General features: G+C 35.1%; 1 protein-coding gene across 4 annotated transcripts in view; it reads right to left on the reverse strand.

Annotated features, from left to right (window-relative positions):
- The window catches only part of BABAM2 (BRISC and BRCA1 A complex member 2), a 398,788-nt gene that overhangs the window by 291,982 nt on the left and 86,399 nt on the right, over positions 1-20,407 (reverse strand). For all 4 annotated transcript variants that reach the window (XM_079110328.1, XM_079110329.1, XM_079110326.1 and 1 more), the window contains one exon: positions 5,763-5,857. In XM_079110328.1, coding sequence (XP_078966454.1) covers positions 5,763-5,857 — 95 coding nt within the window. The remainder of the gene's footprint in view (positions 1-5,762; positions 5,858-20,407) is intronic.

Below are 20,407 nucleotides of genomic sequence, written 5' to 3' on the forward strand. Positions count from 1 at the left end.
CCCCAAAAAATCAGAACTATGAGGGTACAAGATACAAGGTCAAGATTAAAAAAAAAAAAAAATCAACTCATTATATAACAATGAAAAACTGAAATGAAAATAAAACCACCTACAATAGCACCAAAAAAGAGTAGAGTACTTAGGAATAAACACAGCACAGTAAGTGTAAAATTCACAGTCTAGAAATTATAAAACATTGTTGAAAATTTAAAGAAAGCCTGAATAAATAAAAAGGCATTTTTAGTAACAAAAACGGCATGGTATTGGCACCAAAATAGACAGGTAGACCAATGGTACAGGATAGAAGACATAGAGACATACCCAAATAAGTACAGTAACCTCATACTAGACAAGGGTGCCAAAAACTTACAATGGAGAAAAGATAGCCTCTTCAACAAATGATGCTGGGAAAACTGGAAATCCATATGCAGTAAAATGAAACTAAACCCCTATCTCTCACCCTGTACAAAAAGATATCTACAATGAAAACTTCAAAACATTGAAGAAAGAAATTGAGGAAGACCTTAGAAGATGGAAAGATCTCCCATGTTCTTGGATAGGCAGAATTAATATTGTCAAAATGGCCATACTACCAAAAGTGCTATACAGATTCAATGCAATTCCAATTAAAATCCCAATGATGTACCTCACAGAAATAGAGCAAGCAATCATGAAATTCATCTGGAAGAATAAGAAACCCAGAATAGCTAAAGCAATCCTTAGCAGGAAGAATGAAACAGGGAGTATCACAATACCAGAACTTCAACTATACAACAAAGCAGTAGTAACAAAAATGGCATGGTATTGGCACCAAAATAGACAGGAAGATCAATGGTACAGAATAGAGGATACGGACACAAACCCAAATAAATACAATTTTCTAATACTAGACAAAGGTGCTAAAAATATGCAATGGAGAAAAGATAGCCTCTTCAACAAATGGTGCTGGGAAAACTGGAAATCCATATGCAACAGAATGAAACTAAACCCCTATTCTCTCATCCTGCACAAAAATCAACTCACAATGGATCAAGGACCTTGAAATCAGACCAGAGACCCTGCATCTTATAGAAGAAAGGTCCAAATCTTCAACTTGTTGGCTTGGGATCAGACTTCCTTAACAGGACTCCCATAGCACAAGAAATAAAAGCAAGAATCAATAACTGGGATAGATTCAAACTAAATAGTTTTCTCTCAGCAAAGGAAACTATCAGCAATTCGAAGAGAGAGCCTACAGAGTGGGAGAATATCTTTGCCACTCATACTTCAGATAGAGCACTAATTTCCAGAATATATAAAGAATTCAAAAAACTACACCAAGAATACTAATAACCCAATCAACAAATGGGCTAAGGATATGAACAGACACTTCACAGAAGAAGATCTACAAGCAATCAACAGATATATGAAAAAATGTTCAACATCTTTAGTAATAAGAGAAATGCAAATCAAAACTACCCCAAGATTCCATCTCACCCCAATTAGAATGGTGATTATCAAGAATACAATCAACAATAGGTGTTGGAGAGGATGTGGGGAAAAGGGTACACTCATACATTGCTGGGGGGGCTGCAAATTAGTGCAGCCACTCTGGAAAGCAGTGTGGAGATTCCTTAGAAAACTTGGAATGGACCCACCATTTGACCCAGCTATCCCACTCCTTGGCCTATACCCCAAGGACTTAAGATCAGCATACTACAGAGATACAGCCACATCAATATTCATAGCTGCTCAATTCACAATAGCCAGCCTGCGGAACCAACCTAGATGTTTCAATTGATGAATGGATAAAGACACTGTGGTATACATATACAATGGCATATTACTCAGCTATAAAGAATAATAAAGTTATGGCATTTGCAGGCAAATGGATGAAATCGGAGAATATCATGCTAAGTGAGATAAGCCAATCTCAAAAAATCAAAGGACAAATGATCTCGCTTTTAAGTGGATGAAGACACATAATGGGGGGGTGGGAGGGGGACTAGAATGGAGGAAGGAGGGACTGTATAGAGGAAAAAGAGGCGTGGGGGGATGAGGGGAAGGAAAAAAATAACAGAATGAATCAAACATCATTACCCTATGTAAATGTATGATTACGCAAATGATATGCTGTTACTCCATGTACAAACAGAAACAACATGTATCCCATTTGTTTACAATAAAAATAAATTTTAAAAAATAAATAAAAAATTAAAATTAAAATTAAGAAAAATTTTTTTTTCTTTAAAGTAGTGCTGTCCCCCAAATGAAAAAGGACACTCAATGGAAATAATGTCAAGCAAAGGCAAACACCGGGGCTAGGGATGCAGCTCAGTGGCCAAGCACTTGCCTAACACGTGCAAGGCTCTGGGATGGATCCCGAGGACTGCAAAAACAAAGAAAGGAGAAAAAAGAAAAAAAGAAAGAAAGACAAAAGCTTTCTGTTGGAGAAGATTCTACAAAAGATTATTCAGTCAGTGGTTGCCAATTAACAGTTCACAGACAAGTACATAAAAACAGCCAAGAAAATTTAATAGTCCTTGGGTTCCCAAAGGATCCAATTCCGGGTCCGGTGGGGTCCAGAAGCTTTACTTTAATAGGCTTTCCAAATTATTCCAATATATGTCCAGAATTAGGGACAATGAACCACTAAGTCCCTTACTCAATGACTTTCTGATTCTCTGATGGCCATGAGGTATCTATCTCTATATTAGGTATTGTCTAGTATTTTACATTCATCTGAAAACCTCAAGTTCCTCAGTGGAACTCAAATGATGATTCTGAGTTTAGAAGGAGGTGGCTTCATCCAACGTCATGACCCTGCACATATTTCTATAAACCTTATGTGTGCCTTTTACTATCTTATATTTCAAATCGTCTTCCTTTATTCTTTTTTTTTTTCTCCCCCCCGCCAGGCGGGGAACAGCAGGTTTAAATAAATTGGTCTAAATAAATCACATATATTCTCTAAAACTATATTTCTCAAACTGGGTTATATTGGAGAAGCTATTTTTTCCTCAAATATTTAAAACTTAATATATTTTATATTTAAAAAATATAGGTAGAATATTATATTAATATTAATAAATATTGCAAAATCAAATGCAAAATTTTCATACATTTTTAAGATAAAATCCAGAAACTTCAAAGTAATACCATATTTGCCACAGGAACTACTTTGGACTACACTCCCAGACTCTAAGGGTACATATTCATTCCCTTCCGCAACGCATACTTCAACAGAGAAGTCTAGACCTTCTGTTTTCCTCTCCATGGATGATGAAACATGCAATCCCTCTTCATTAAGAACCATACGGAGACAAGTAGATTATTAGTGATTGTGCTCTGAGCACTTCAAGAAAGGAAGGAAAGTACGAACTAAATCCAAGAACTAAACCATAATTGTTTAGAGTTGAATGAATAGTCTTCTGAGGTGAGTTGTGCTCAGGTAGCATCTGCTGGGAGGAGGCCTTACAGTTTACCCTGTCCTGGATTTTAACCTGACAGATATCAAGTGTAACTTCCCAGGCTATTTAGACAACACCCAACTAGGAGGGGTGTACTTTGCTTGCTTATCTGGTCTTTCCCAGCCCACTGGTCCACAAAGAAGCCTTGAGTAAGCCTACCTCAGGCCTTAAATTAACTATCACTAAAGAGAAAGTGCTCCCTTACATTTCCAATCTTCCTTGGAGATCTAGTGCTCTTATTTTTCAGCTGTTCTTTTTCAGTTAATTTTTTTTTTTCATGTGATAACCACACTGAGGAACAAAAACATCAAAAGAGTAGAATTACGATATCGGCTCTGACACGGAATTATATAAATCATGTAAATTTCCTCAGCACTAAAATAGAAGAGTGAAATAAGATGAATCTTAAGGTATTTTCTTTAAATTCTACATCCACAATATTTGCCAATACTGAAAATATGCACTACAAACTATAAAGGCAATTCTCAAAAAAGAAGTTGTAAATACATCTTTCTCATCTTTTCCTCAGAATGTTCCCTCTTGTATCATCCTAGCTCAAAGCCCCTTCTCTCTGTCCTGGACTTTTTTTTTCAGATATGTGATAATTTTTTATTCAAATAGTATTTTCTTTAATTATTTATTTATTTTTTGATTTTTTTATGGGCTGCATTTTGATTCATTGTACACAAATGGGGTACCATCATTTCGTTTCTATCGTTGTACACGATGTAGATTCATACCATTCATGTAATGGATTTTTATAACATCCTCAATTATGGTCTTTGATCTCTCCTTAATCCATTATATTGACCACGCTGTCATTAAATGATTCGCCTATCATTTCCTTCAATGGCACTTAGTCCAGCATTCACTGTACTCCATGATCTTGTCCCAATTTTTCTAACCCTTTTTACCCTTTCTTATACCAACTTCCATTTCAGTAAATCTGTCAGTACCTTCTTCTGTAATGCATTACACAAACCACGGCTCCTTCATATTCGCTTATGCCATCCCCCTGCCTGAAATACTCTGCCACACTCTCCATTTTCGTTCTATTCTTCAAGAATGAGTACAAACCTCACCTACTCTGCAAAGCTTCTCTGACCACTTTCTTTAAACTCCAGGGGCACTTAGCCTGTGACACATCTTTGGCATTTAGCATACGCTTCCCTCCACTGGGCAGATGGAAGGCAAGAGAGGTTTATAGGGATACTTCTGCCTCATCTTCTGGCAGGTAAGCATCTCAACTTTAATATGGAGTGAATTTATGACCCATAGCATCTAAAAGGGCCACATTTAACTTACAACCTGTTTAAAATCAAATAAAATAACAGCTTATATTCAATTATTAGGAATTTTACAACATACCCATCCTACTCTTACCAATGGCATTTTTATAGCTATGTTCTAAATTTTAAAATCATTCTTTAGGTTTTGGTTAATGATTCCCCTTTAAAAAGAATGGGGAGGCAAAGATTTCAAAGTAAGTCATCAAAACTTCTAATTACACAACTTTAATGACACAAAAAAAATTCCAGAAAATGAAACTAAGAACATAGTTATAAACAACAATTAAACTTCTATAGTACAGACATCACAATAAACTTGAATTTGACACGGGAAAGAAAGTTGCTTTGTCTGGTTAAAACCATTTAAACGGCACACGTTTTTCTCTATCAGCCATGCAAAACACAACTTTTATATAAAACTCATGTGCTCTGATAAGTGCTACCACCTCTTACCCTAATAATGAGTATTCCTGCTTTAATTCCCAAAACATTTTACTTCAACTACAAAGATTTTGGTTTTGCTTAGTAAAGACCACTGAAACTGGTCTTTACCCTTTTGATAAATGATACTGAGATGATACGCATACAAATCCAAATTTGCCACTTTCACTTCTACATACACACACGCACAGCCTCTTTAAAAGTCAAGAAACACTCTCCAAACCAGTCCTGTGATGAAGTGTTAGTAAACTTTAGAAAATTGATTGCAGGCATAAAATATCATGTTGAAACAAAGAAAATGTTTTCAATATGTCTCTTTAAATTGAAGTAAAAATATTTCAAACAATATGCTGGAGATTTTCATTGATTTGAAATCATCAGAAACTAAAACTTCAATGAATAAAAATCTTTTCTTTAACTGTTTTGGCACCTGAAAAGTTATACTTACTCCATGGGATAAAGAAAAGTGGGATGGGGAAAAAACTCACATGTTTGACAAATGTATCTGTTAGGCAATTGTTGAAAGCCAATTTTGTTTTCTTTTCACCAAAGGAAGATCATCTGAGCTAGACTGAGTACTCACGTGCAGAGCCGAGGGGTCTGGCAAGAACTCAGCATCCTCTCCAAAGATAAAATCAGGGGGCAGCTCTGGGTATTGGGCATTGAAAATGATATCCCCTGAAATAAAAGAAAAAGGCAGGCCCTTATTATTTCCTTGTTAATGTATGAATATTCTGAAGAATGTATCAGAAAAACTTCCTAAAGAAATTTAGATTCATAAGGCCTAGTACTTATGAAAGATTAATTCTTCAAATAAAAGAACTGATATCTTCTTTTAAATTAACATTCACAACACACAATCAAAAAAGTTGAATACACTATGAATATAAATACCCAAGTAAAAAAGTTGAAGCAGCCCCATCCAAAATACATGCTGATTCTTTTTATAGGAAACATTACTGTCCAATCAGTGCCTGCTAATTAAGAAGCTTTTACTGAAAACTGATTCAGTATAAATATAGTTTGTGCCTTACAAAAAAATTATGCATACATACCTTTGTATAATGGAAGGAACACTTGGCTTGGAATTTTAAAAAAGTTTTATTTATATTCCTAAGGTCCTTTCATTATCTATTAGCTCAGAGATCTTGGGCAAGTTTCAACTTCTTTAGATTTCAGTTTCCTCAGCAATAAAAGAGGAATACAATAGTACTGATGTCACAAATTTGTTGTAAAAAGAGAAGGAAAGAGTGTGTCTAGTTCAGTGTCTTGCATACAATAAGCACTCAACAAGTGAAACAGGAGTACTACACTTTGGTAGTAGTATTTTTAAATGTAAAACCAGTTTCAAAGGGTCATGGGCAAATCTGTGCTCTCCTACTTCTATGTTTCTTTTCTCTCCTCTTCTTCAACTCCTTTTCCCCCTTTACCCATCAGAAGATTCAGTCCCCATTATTCTGCTAAAACTAATAAGATTAGTTTTTTTGACAATCTAATATGCATTTTGGGTTTCAGTGTGTCAGGGTATATATATATATTTGTGTAAGTGCACATAAACCTCTGAACACGTGCACACTACAGTTTTATAAGTCCAATCATTTTTATTGTTTGAATGATAAATCTACATAATGATATCCAAATTTAAACATTCAGACTTCAGTTCTAATTTGAGCCCTTAAATATCTATGTACTCGGCATTTCAATGTCAGACTCATCGAGCATGAAAACGTGAGCATGTCTGTCCCTGCTCCCACCCCACTTCCTCTAGCCAACTAGCCCCTCTCTCTATTGCCAGCACTACTATTCCTTAAGGAACCCTTAAGTGCTGAAACTTCAATGTCATCTTCAAACTCACATACACACACGGTTTACACTCTTATAAAACAAGTTGTCTCTTTACTTCCCCCAAAATGAGGATTTTTTTCCTACTAACAGCTCTACCCAAGCCAGAATTACCCAGTCATACATTCACTGAATAAAGAGTCAAACTTTGCTTTGGGTACTATGTTAGGCACTAAAGATCAAAGAACCCAGCTATGAAAAAGCTGAAAAACTAAAAGAACTCAATCACACTCTCTTTAAATGGCATCCTAGTGTTAGCTGCCCTCCAGACCATAATATATGCCATCACCAAGTAAGTCTTCTTAAAGTACTATTCTACCTCAAAATTTCCAAACTCAGAAAACTTCAATGATTCTCTAATGTCAAATGAGGTAAAGGCAAACCTCTCAAATTTGTTTTCTTTTTTTTTTTTTTTTTTGTTAACTTCTCAAACTTGATTTCTTTGTTTTGTTTTGGTTTTTTTTTTTTTTTTTTTCCGTTTTTTTTTTTTTTTTTTTTTTGGTGCCAGGAATTGAATCCAGAATCCAGGGGTGCTTAACCACTGAGCCACAGCTCCAGCCTTTTAAATATTTTATTTAGAGTCAGGGCCTCAGAGTTGCTTAGGGCCTCACTAAGTTGCTGAGGCCGGCTTTGAACTCACTGTACTCCTGCCTCAGCCTCCCAAGCTACTGGGATTACAGGCATGTGCCACCCAGTTCAACTCAAACTAGTATTTACTATGTCCAAAATATGTTCTTATCTTTTTATCCACCTTTCTCTCAATCCACGAGCCAGTACAAATCTTCTTTCCAGGTGATATGTTCCACTGAATGCCCTTCAAATGCTAAAACACCCCTGTGAAATGTTCTCTCCTCTTGCTCAGTTCTTACATCCTTTGTAAGCCTGCTCATATTATCTTCTCTTGCACAAAGTCTTCCCTAATAAACCTGGAAAATACTGATCAGTGTTACTTCTCAAATTCAATAATACAGTCCGGTCATACCACTCACTTGAGTATTTAATTATAAATTCTTTTATATAGTTTTACTGTTCTATTAATTTTTAAAATCATAATAAGCACAAGCTACCCATGAGGCACTATGATATACTCTGTGTTGATATAGGGATACTTATGCTCTTATGTTTAATGGGGGAGATAAGACATACACACAGCAAAAAGGTGAGTACTTCTACTTGGTTTTCCTAAGCATACTGTGAGCATCCAAAAAAATAGGAATTCTTAAAACTCATCTCACATCTTTGAGAAGGCAAAGTATAGTACATACAGTACATACTTGAAAAATGTTCAAAACATGAAAGAAATATTTTTGAATTGAATATCTATATACTAAGAAAATCTAAAATACAGAATAAAGCATGGGTTGGAGTTATGGCTCAGTGGTAGAGTGCTTGCCTACCATGTGTGAGGCACTGGGTTTGATTCTCAGCACCACACATAAATAAACAAATAAATAAATGTCCATTGGCAACTAAAAAATATTTTTTAAAACATGCATAATGGCAAAGGCATAGCTTTAAAAAAAGAATAAAGCATGACATTAAAATAATTGAAATCCTTATTATTTGTGTGTCTCATGGTTTTCAACTTTTTAATTCTCAGACTAGTAACATTTTTTTTATTTTAATTAAAAATCATAAATTTACATAGGGCAATGTTGTTTGATTCATTCTGTTATTTTTTTCCCTTCCCCCCTCCCCTCCCACCCCTTTTCCCTCTATACATTCCTTTCTTCCTCCATTCTTACCACCCTCCTTATCCCTAACCCTAAACCTAACCCTAACCCTAACGCTAACCCCTCCTACCCCCCATTATATGTCCTTATCCGCTTATCAGCGAGATCATTCGTCCTTTAGTTTTTTGAGATTGGCTTATCTCACTTAGCATGATATCCTCCAATTTCATCCATTTGCCTGCGAATGCCATAATTTTGTCATTCCTCATGGCGGAGTAATATTCCATTGTATATATATGCCACAGTTTCTTTATCCATTCATCAACTGAAGGGCATCTGGGTTGGTTCCACAATCTGGCTATAGTGAATTGAGCAGCTGTGAACATTGTTGTGGCTGTATCTCTGTAGTATGCTGATTTTAAGTCCTTTGGGTATAGGCCAAGGAGTGGGATAGCTGGGTCAAATGGTGGTTCCATTCCAAGCTTTCTGAGGAATCTCCATACTGCTTTCCAGAGTGGCTGCACTAGTTTGCAACCCCACCAGCAATGTATGAGTATACCTTTTTCCCCATATCCTCGCCAACAATTATTGTTGCTTGTGTTCTTGATAATTGCCATTCTAATTGGGGTGAGATGAAAACTTAGGGTAGTTTTGATTTGCATTTCTCTTATTACTAGAGATGTTGAACATTTTTTCATATATCTGTTGATTGCTTGTACATCTTCTTCTGTGAAGTGTCTGTTCATTTCCTTAGCCCATTTGTTGATTGGATTATTTGTATTCTTGGTGTAGAGTTTTTTGAGTTCTTTATAGATTCGGGATATTAGCGCTCTATCTGAAGTATGAGTGGCAAAGATATTCTCCCACTCTGTAGGCTCTCTCTTCACATTACTGATAGTTTCCTTTGCTGAGAGAAAGCTTTTTAGTTTGAATCTATCCCAGTTGTTGATTCTTGCTTTTATTTCTTGGGCTATGGGAGTCCTGTTAAGGAAGTCTGATCCTAAGCCAACAAGTTGAAGGTTTGGACCTACTTTTTCTTCTATAAGATGCAGGGTCTCTGGTCTGATTCCGAGGTCCTTGATCCATTGTGAGTTGAGTTTTGTGCAGGGTGAGAGATAGGGGTTTAATTTCATTCTGTTGCATATGGTTTTCCAGTTTTCCCAGCACCATTTGTTGAAGAGGCTATCTTTTCTCCATTGCATATTTTTGGCCCCTTTGTCTAGTATGAGAAAACTGTATTTATTTGGGTTTGTGTCTGTGTCCTCTATTCTGTACCATTGATCTACCTGTCTATTTTGGTACCAATACTATGCCGTTTTTGTTACTATTGCTTTGTAATAGAGTTGAAGAGACTAGTAACATTTTAATGAAAATTCTAAGGACTGCTAAAAAGAAGAAAGAAAAAAGAATAAAGGAAAGCAGAATTGCTCCCAGAGCTTTCTGGAGGAAATAAGCTTAAGCAAAAAAAAATATACCCTACAGAAGTTGGGTGTAGAATTCAATTATCAAAAGTAGTACAAGCACCCTCTCCCTCTCCTTCTACTATGATCATCTCAGATTGTCAACTCTATCTATTATTAATGATAAACTTCAAAAGTGCTAACAATAATGGTATTCATACAAGCAATGGCTATACTAGCAGAGACAACATGAATGTCCAGATTACTCAATCTTTTCAAATACATGGCAAGCATGATTCTTTAAGAAAAGCCATATGATTTTTTTATCCATGCAATTCTTTAAAAATACATTTTTAAATTCCTTCAGTTGGTTTACTTTAGTTACTTTTAGAAAAAACAGAGCATGAGAGTTTTGGAAAAAGCTAAGCTGGAATCTATTCTGTCTTAATGTTCAAAAAATAAATAACATGTTAAATTCTGATAGAAGAATTATTACTTTAGTTACTTAGTATAATAGAAGGACTAGAAGTTGGATTTTCAACTTCTTAAAAGAGCACTGTCAGTAATAACTATTTCCAAACCAGTAAATATTAAAAATTCAATTCAAGGATATCCATTCTGGACAATTCTATTCAGCATCATCAGAGACTCAACCCAGGGCAAGAAAAAGTGATAAAAGACATCTAGATTGGAAGGAAAAGCAAAACTACCTCTATCCAGAGAGGATATGGTCTTGCATATAGAAAATCCTAATGAATTCACAAAAATACTATAAGAATTAATTAAATCAATTTCAGCAAGGTTGCCAGGCACAAGACAAATGTACAAAAATCAAATTGCATTTCTGTACACTATTAACAATCCAAAAAAGAAGTTAAGAAGACAATTTCATTTACAATAGTTTTAAAAGGAGTCAAGTATTTAGAAATAAATTTAACAAAAGGCATGCAAAACTTATTACCTGGAAACTATAAAACATTGTTGAAAGAAATTAAAGAAGATCAAATAAACAGAAAGGCATCTCACATTCATGTATCAAAGGTCTTAATATTGTTCAGTGGCAATGTTATCCAAGTTGACCAGATTCCATGCAATGCATATCAAAATCCTAGCTGGATTCTTCGCAGAAACTGAGAAGTCAATCCTAAAAGTCATATGGAAATGCAAGGGATTCAACTAGCCAAAAGAACCTTAAAATTGGAGAGAGAGAATATAATTCAAGGATTTTTACTTGACAATTTCAAAAGTTGTTACAAAGTCACGGCAATAAGCACAGTGAGATAGAGCAATAAGGATACTGGAACAGAATTCAAACTCCATAAATAAGCCTTCACTCATGGTCAAATGACATTTGACACGGGTGTTAAGGCAATTCGGTAGGCAAAAAGAGTCTTTTTGCTACTAGGATGGCTATTATCGAAAAGAAATGAAAAAAGAAAAAGAAGAGAACAAATGTGGGTGAAGATGTGGAAAAGCTGGAACCCCCTATGGGGTATTGGTGGGGATGTAAAATGTTGTAATTGCTACAGAAAACAGAATGGTTGCTCCTTAAAAATTTAAAAATAGAATTACCATATGATGTAGCAATTCCACTTCTGGCCATATACCCCAAAAAATTAAAAGCAGGGTCTCGAAGAGATATTTGGACATGACAGCATGATTCATAATAGCCAAAGACTTGAAGTGACCACAGTGTCCAATGACAGCTGAATGGATAAAAATGTATGTTCTATCCATATAATGAAATATTACTCAACCTTAAAGGAAATTCTGACACATGCTACAATATGAAGGAACTATGAAGACATTACAGAAAGTGAAATAAGTCACAAAAAGACAAACACTACATCATACCCCTTTCATGAGATATCTAAAGTAAACTCATGGAGACAAAGTGGAGTGGCTTGGGAGAGGGAAGAAGGGGAGTTTTTGTTCAATGGTACTGAATCTCAGTTTTGTAAGATGAAATGAGTTCTGAAGATTAGTTGCACAACAATGTGACTGTACTTAACACTACTGAAATGTACACATAAAGCAAGTTAAGATGGTAAATTCTGTTATATATATTTTGCACAATTAAAAGTTATATTTTTATAAAGCCTCTTTTCAACAAATGGTGCTGGGACAATTGGATAGCCACAAATTTCGATCCCTACTAGTCACAGCAAATACAAAAACAAACTCAAAATGGATCAGCAAAATGTAAACAATGTAACAGTAAAAACTATATCCATCTTTCAGGAAGCATAAGAGCAAATCTTCATAACCTTGGATTAGGCAATCATTTCTATGGTGGTTAATTTTAGGTGTCAACTTGAATGGATTAAGAAATACCTAGAAAACTGGTAAAGCATTATTTTACCAATATATATGAGCATTTTCAAAAAAAACTGGCATGTGAGTCTGAGTGAACTAGTGGGGAAGACCCACCAGGACTTAAACCAGTTGACCCCTGGGTCCTGCAGCCTTTAGTGTCAGATTTATACCACTGGCTTCCCTGGTTTTCAGGCTTTCCAAGTGGATCAGGACATGCGACGAGCCAGCATACTGGGCCTACAGCTTGCAGAGGACCCATCATGGAACTTCTCAGCTCCATAATCACAGGAGTCAATTCCCCTAATGAATCTCTTCTCATATATCTTTATCTATTCTTTCTTTTGGTACTGTCTCTCTGGAGAACCCTGAATAATAGCTTCTTAGATGTTAAAAAAAAAAATCAAACAACAACCACAACAAAGATAAAATTGTTCTTCATCAAATTAAAAGTGTCTCTCCTTCACAGGACATTACCTAAAAAGTGACAATCTACAAAACCAGAGGAAACTGGGCAAATTATGACTGATAAAAAGACTTGTACATAGAATATATACAGAACTCTTACAAATGAATAAAAAGACACATAATTCAATTTTTTAAAAAAACTTTTTTGGTAGTTGTAGATGGACAGCATGCCTTTATTGTATTTGTTTATTTTTCTGTGGTGTTAAGGATCAAATCCAGGGCCTTGCACATGCTGAGCAAGTGCTCTGCCACTGAGCTACAGCCCCAGCCCACATAACTCAATTTTTAAACAGGCTAAGAGTATTATTAGTTGTTTCTCCAAGATATACAAATGGGCAATCAGCACAGGAAAAGAGGCTCAACATCATTAGCCATCAGGGATGTACAATCAAAATAACAAAGACATCACTTCAAACCCAGTAGGATGGCTATAATAAAAAAGATACAGTATTGTGAGTATACTGATACCCTTATACACTGCTTGCATGGATGTAAAATGCTATAGCCACTTTTAAAAACAGTCTGGCAGTTCTTCAAAAAGTTAAACATGCAATTACCGTTGACTCTGCCATTCTTCTCTTGGTATACACCCAAGAGAACTGAAAACATGTCCACACAAAAGCTTTTAAGTGAATATTTATAGCAGCATTATTCACAACAGCCAAAAACTGGAAACAACTAATGTCCACCAAGTGTTGAAAGGATAAATAAAATGTAATATATACATACAATGGTACTTATAGTATTCAACTATAAGTAAAAAAAAGATACATACTACAATTTAGATTAACCTTGAAAGCATCATGCTAAGTGGAAAAAGCCAGACACAAAGGGCCATTGATGTAATATTATTATATGGTTCCTTTTATATGAAATGTCCAAAATATGCACATCCACAGAGACAGAAGTAGTAGATTAGTGATTGCCAAGAGTCGGAGATGGGGAAATGGGTAGTGAATGCTAACCGGTGCAAGTTTTCTTTTTGTGGTGACAGAAATGTTCTGGAATTAGTGTTGATAGTTGTACAACTTTGTACTAAAAACCACTGAATTGTATACTTTAAAGGGTGAACTGCATGGTATGTGAATTATATTCAATAAAGCTGTTATTTTTTTTAATTTGATGCAAAAATGTGCCCCACTTTAAAGAAATCTGATCTTAAACACAAATAAATTACAAAGTATTTACTGAGTGGTTGTGGGTAAATTTATTTTTTATACATAAAATTATCTTGAAAATGCAATCTGAAGAATTCTGCATTTAAAGGAACTCTGCAAAGAAACTGTGGAGAGCATTTTTATAAGAAACAAAAATCTTTACTTTTCAAGAATATTTCCAAATGTGTCCTTTTAAAGAAAAGTACTAGGGGTTGTGAAATGTATTTTTTTTAAACTTTAGTTGATTTAAAAAGAAAACTTAAGGCAGTCAAAATATCTGAATATATAATAAAGTTTTTTTAAAAGGGATACTGTGGACCAAATTATCATAACCCCAATTAAAAGAATCTTTCAAGAAAGCAGGAGTGGGAGAATGGTGTTTGCCATATTGTACATATTAAAACACTGTATGAGTAATTTTTCAAAACAAAGGGAATTAAGATGCCTTTCACAATCTCACACTCTTACTCTTCAGAATTCTCAAACGCTTAGTGTCAACCTTAAAGAAAAAAAAAAAAAAAAACTCCTGAAATACTCTGCCTCAATACTCTACAGTCTCTTTGAAATAAACTGTGGCATTGTTTCCATGCTATGGGGAACAGTCAGTAAATCAGTCAAGAACACTTATTAAAAACCCACCATGCACAGATGCACACACTGGACACCTGGGGAGTTATATAGGAAGTAGGAAACAGAGCACCTGACCTCCAGGCAGAGATGGTGGAGAAAAGACCAACACAAATCACAGGGAGGAGCAATAACACTGCATTTCCTTTATTTCACCCTGGAGAAGACGATGTGAACCCTGAGTAAGGTTACTTGGATACTGCTTACTTCAACTTTTCATAAAAAGGAAGAGTAGGCAGGAGTTCAAAGAAAGAAAAATAGGATCTGAGGTGATATAAAGCAATGTTAAAGAAAAACACACACACACCTAGAATGTCTAGAAGCATTATGAGCAGTTAACAACAAAATGGTGGTTTCACATCTTGTTTTCCATTAGTCCCTCAAAACTGGCAGGCTACACGAGAAGGACCAATGGAGCCCAAGTTCCTTTCTTTCAAAATGCATATCTACAGCACTTTACAATATGGCACATACGTGCAATCTCAGAAATTCCAAGCACGAGGTAGTTTGTGTGCTTGTGCCTTGGCAGAGGACACTCTTCAGAAGTTGTCAGCTATATCTCAGGAAGATCCAGTCAATGCAGCAGCCATGTGAACCCTGTGTCCTACTCCTCAATTTCAAAAAACACAGCCTGTCCGCAGGCTCCTTCCTTTATTCACCATTTGTGAAATATTATCATGCCACTCTATCTCGGCTTTAAATAATTATCAGAAAGCCAGTTTCAGAGTAACTAAATTATTCTTACAGCTTGCTGAATTAAATGATTATTTAATGAAACTTCAAGTATGGGAAGTAAAGTTCAGACCAGAATCTTGTGGAAATGCTAGGCTGAAGAAAATTCTCAAAAGACAGGTAGGCTCAAGTAATGGAGTTTTACAAAAGACTTTATAGAGAGGTGACTCATTTCTAAGAGTAAGCTCAAATCCTGAGTGTTTCTTTACAATGAAGTTTAATACCTCTCTCTCTAAAAATTCTACTCACTGGTTCTTAGGAACTCAAGAAACAAGTATACTTTCTTTTTGATATCAAAGTCCTCCAATTATTTGAAGGTAGTGCTTATGACCTCTTTCTCAACCTCACCATGAAGTCACCCCTTGACTAGGCTGTATGTCCCAGTTTTTTTCATTATTGCTCATCTGATTTTGTCTCAGTTCTTTAACATCCTCCTCACTCCACTCTGAATGGGTACCAGTTTGTCCATCACCCTCTTGGAGGATAATACCAGAACTAAATAAAAGATTCCAGGTATGCTCTACAGAACACAAAAACAATAAAATCCATACCTTGCTTTAGCTACTCAACTTTTACTGACAAACACCACAACAAACTGAAAAAGCTTTTCTGGCAGCCACATCAGTGGCTCGTATCATGCTTCCTGACAACCAAAACCCCCAGGATTTTTCCATATATATATATTACTGCTAGTATTCTTAATTGGGACAGTTAAATTTCAGAATTCATTTCAGGGTTTTAACTTTATTCCTATTATATTTCAATCTTGTTAGATTTACCTATTTACAGTCCATCATAATATTCTGAGATTCGATTCCAATTTGGGCTTGTCACTGCTTCTAACTTCAAATCATAAACAAATTGGCCCCAGAAACCTCCCTTTACAGCAACCACAGTTCAATTAATCAGTACCTCTTGGGTGCAATCATTTAAACAACAATAATATCTACTCAACAGTATTATGGACCTAAACATTCATCACAAGGATATGGTCAAAGTTTGTTGAGGAACTTGTCAAGTGCCATTCTGCCTCCAAATTCAATGACACCATCAATGGTTAATGATTAACGTGTTAGTGATTCCATTGCACAGGACAGTTTTTGCCTTGAGAAGTGGAATTTCTTTTCCAATATCAAGAAATAGGGACTATAAGGAATTTTCACAGTTGAGAGTTGGCATAATTAGAATCTGTAGAAGAAAGAATGGAAGTGGGGGTGGGAGCTAAACATAGGTCATTTCAATTTGCTTCTTTTCCTTATGAGACACTTCAGTCCACAATAGCCTTCTCTCAAGACTAGACCATCCCAAATCCTTCTTTGCATTTCTAAAATTGAAAGTACTACTGTGCAACAGAAATAATAACGTATGCCACACAATTGTAAACTTTTTCTATCCACAAGAGTAAAAAGAAAAAGGTGAAATTAAAATGTAACTACTTTTTAAGTTTTATAAGCAGTAAAATTTACTTTTGTGTGTACAACCATCTGAGGTATATCTTATGCATAGATAAGGGTAAACAGGGTATCACCAAAATTAAGATACAGAACAATTGTACCACCTCCAGAATGTCCTCATGCTATCACTTTGTATTTAAACTTTCCCACCTGCCCTCATTCCTGGCAAGCTCTGCTCTGTTCTTTGTCCCTTCAGTTTTACCTTTCCAGAACATCAAACAACAAGAGTCATATAACTTCTGAAACTAGCTTCTTTTACTTCGCATAAGATATTTGAGATCCAGCCAAATGTATCAAAAGCTTGTTCCTTTTCAGAGTCCTCAGGCACTTTGCTGTATGGATTCTTTGGTGTTCTGGGGTTTTCAATTATAACCAGAAAGAAAGAAAGCATTTCTCCTTATCTGAAACTTATAACTCATCTTACTGATTAAATTGATGAGTAATAAAATTCCTTAGCCCTAATAATGTATCTTATGTAGCCAACAGACAAACCACTTCAACTTGTAAACAATATAAAAGTGATTAGTGAGCTCTCTGTCATTCTTTCCATACTAACACTTCAGAATCTGATGTGTACTTCACACTTGCTGCACATGTGGATTCAGACTGGCCACATTTGACTGCATTACCAGTTGTGGCTAGCAGTGACTGTTCCTGACAGCACAGACTGAGCAGAAACACTTCTATGGAAGAAAGGAGCAGAGGGAATGAAGAAAAGGGAAGAAAGAAAAGTCATCCAGCTTCCCACAACCGCCTTCAGGTAAAAAGGGATCACACCTTCATTATGCAGCACATTCTGTTGCTGGGAAAAGCTGTTTCTTATCTAGAAAAAGAAAATACACCCACAGATCACTGTTCCCATTAGTGCTAGATCTACTCTAAGCAGTTTTCTACACGAGTGACCCTCAATAATCTGCAGATGACGATCACATCTTCATGTGATCTTCTCATCTCCAGCTTAAACATGCCCAGTTCTTTCAGTGGTTTTTAATAAGATTTTAGGAAATTAAGTTACATGATTCTTCTGTTTATTTGAGGGACTCTACTTTGCTGTTGATTCGCAGAAACTTAGACTAATTAGGAAAAGGGTACAATGTCCCATCTTCAGACATTATAATGTGTTTTAAATGAACTTTTAACTTGTATTTTCGTATATTTATTTCAGTGCATAAAATAATGATATTTTAAGTCAAATCCTATAAATTAGCATTTCTTTATTGAGCAATAAATATTCTACTGCAGGAAATTTTAATCCTAGTAATCTTCTAATGCATATTCACAAGCTGTTTCATTAGAGCAATTTATTACCAATTCTTTTTTAATAACCACAATACATCTGATATCATAAAAAGAAAGAAAGCTTTCTCTCAACCTTTCTATGATTGTTGCAGCTTTAAAAAGTAATTAGGATTTGAAAATAATTTTAAAACAAATCAATAATGATAACTGTTTGAAAGAATAACAAGCCAGGAAATAAAACTAGTGGAAACTTTAGGGGTCTGGGGTTGTGGCTCAAGTAAGGTGCTGGGTTTGATTCTCAGCACCACATAAAAATAACAAAATAAAGGTATTGTGTCCATCTACAACTAAAAAAAATATTCTTTTTAAAAAGTAAACTTTTTAGCAGTCCAGCTTGATTTTTATATATACCCATATGCTCACACACCCTTGATATAGGTGTGGACTCTAGAATACTATGCATTTATACTTCACTTTCTATAAGCTAACTATCCTAGTGACCTAGATTAAAAGATTTACTTAAATGTATGAAATAAGTAGTTTTGCATTTGCAGAGAAGAAAAGGAGTCATTGCCACTTAGAGGACACTATGAAAGAAATTCTGAGATCTGAAGCAATAGGAAAAAATGATAAGTACTCTACACTTGAAGAAGCTGAAGAAAAGAAGCATGTAATGGATTTGGGTTACAAGATTGTTTTCACATTTTTTAAAAGAGATAGTTTTAATTCACTCAGTTCCCTCAAAAAATATTAAATATAGATGCCATTTTAGGTGGTGTCACTAACAAAAAGACTTAAAAGATTCTATCCAATAAAGGATTCAATCTAGGAGATATGATCTTTGAGATAAGACATTATAAAAATAACTATAAACACTAACAAATAAATGATTCAAGACAGGATCATAAATGGATACTAGAACCATCAGGTGAAATGTTATTGAGGAGCAGAATACAGTCTCAAAGCATCACCCCATAGATTGCTAATTAACTGTAATAGAGAAAAAATATGATGGAAAAATCTGACAGATACCACCTTAATTTAACCAAGCTGTCAAACTCGGCATCAGCTTTAAAAAGTACTTAGGTATAGACAGATATAACTATATACCCATTTCCTATTGTAGCATCAGCTGCAATAGGAAAACAGACACAGACTACACTGAGGTCACACCATCACCTACTTACAGAGAGCTTGACAAAGATGTTTTAAAACTCCAATGCAATCACACAAAGAATATCCCACGCACCAAACTATGGGATATTTTACAAAGTAACAACTCTGGACTCTTCTAAACCATAACTGTCATAAGTGACAAAAAAAAAAAAAAAATAACAAGGGACAGTAGGGAGGGGAAGTATGGAAGTTCACTGAATTAGACAAAGGAGAATGAAGGAGGGGGATGGGAATAGGGAAGACAGTAGAATGAACCGGACATAACTTTTCTATGCTCACATATGAACACATGACCAGTGTAATTCCACATCATGTTCAACCACAAGAATGGGATCTAAATTGTAATGGGTTGTACCCCACATATGTATAATATCTCAAAACACACCCTACTGTCATTTATATGTAAAAAAAAAATAATATTAATAATGTTAAAAAAAGATGAAAATGTAGACCTGCTTCTTAATATTCTTGAGCTACATGCAAGATTTACTGCTTTTGTTATCATAGCATTTATATATACTTACCAGCTCAGTCTCCTCAAATAACTAAATATTAAAAACACCTATACCAAAAAAAATGAATTAAAAAACTAAGAGAGCTATTCTAGATTAAAGAAATTAAAGAGATATGAGCAATAAATACAATATCATAATCTTTTATGGGGTGGGAGAAGTTAAAAGGACATTAGTGAACAAGTGGAGAAATGGGAATGTTGGCCACATACAAGACACTATTGTATTAACATTAAATTTCTTTCTTCCATATTTTTATTTATGTATTATTGTTGTACATAAAGGGGATTCATTGCTACATATTGGTACATGCACATAATAAAATAATATAATTTGCTCAACATCATTCATTAGTATTTCCCCTTTCCTTTCCATTCAATATTAATTTTTAAAAATTTTTTTTAGTTGTTGATGGACCTTTGTTTTATTCATTTATTTATATGCACTGCTGAGAATCAAACCCAGTACCTCACACATGCTAGGTAAGCACTTCACCACTAAGCCACATCCCCAGTCCTTGATATTAAATTTCTTGAGGGTGATAATGACACTGGGTTCTAAAAAAGAAAAATGTTCTTTTCTTGGAGTGTTTTGGGATGAAGTATCAACATGTTTGCAACTTACTTTTTTCTTAA

Source organism: Sciurus vulgaris (assembly GCF_902686455.1).
Source record: "Sciurus vulgaris genome assembly, chromosome: 14".
NCBI classification, from domain to species: Eukaryota; Metazoa; Chordata; class Mammalia; order Rodentia; family Sciuridae; genus Sciurus; species Sciurus vulgaris.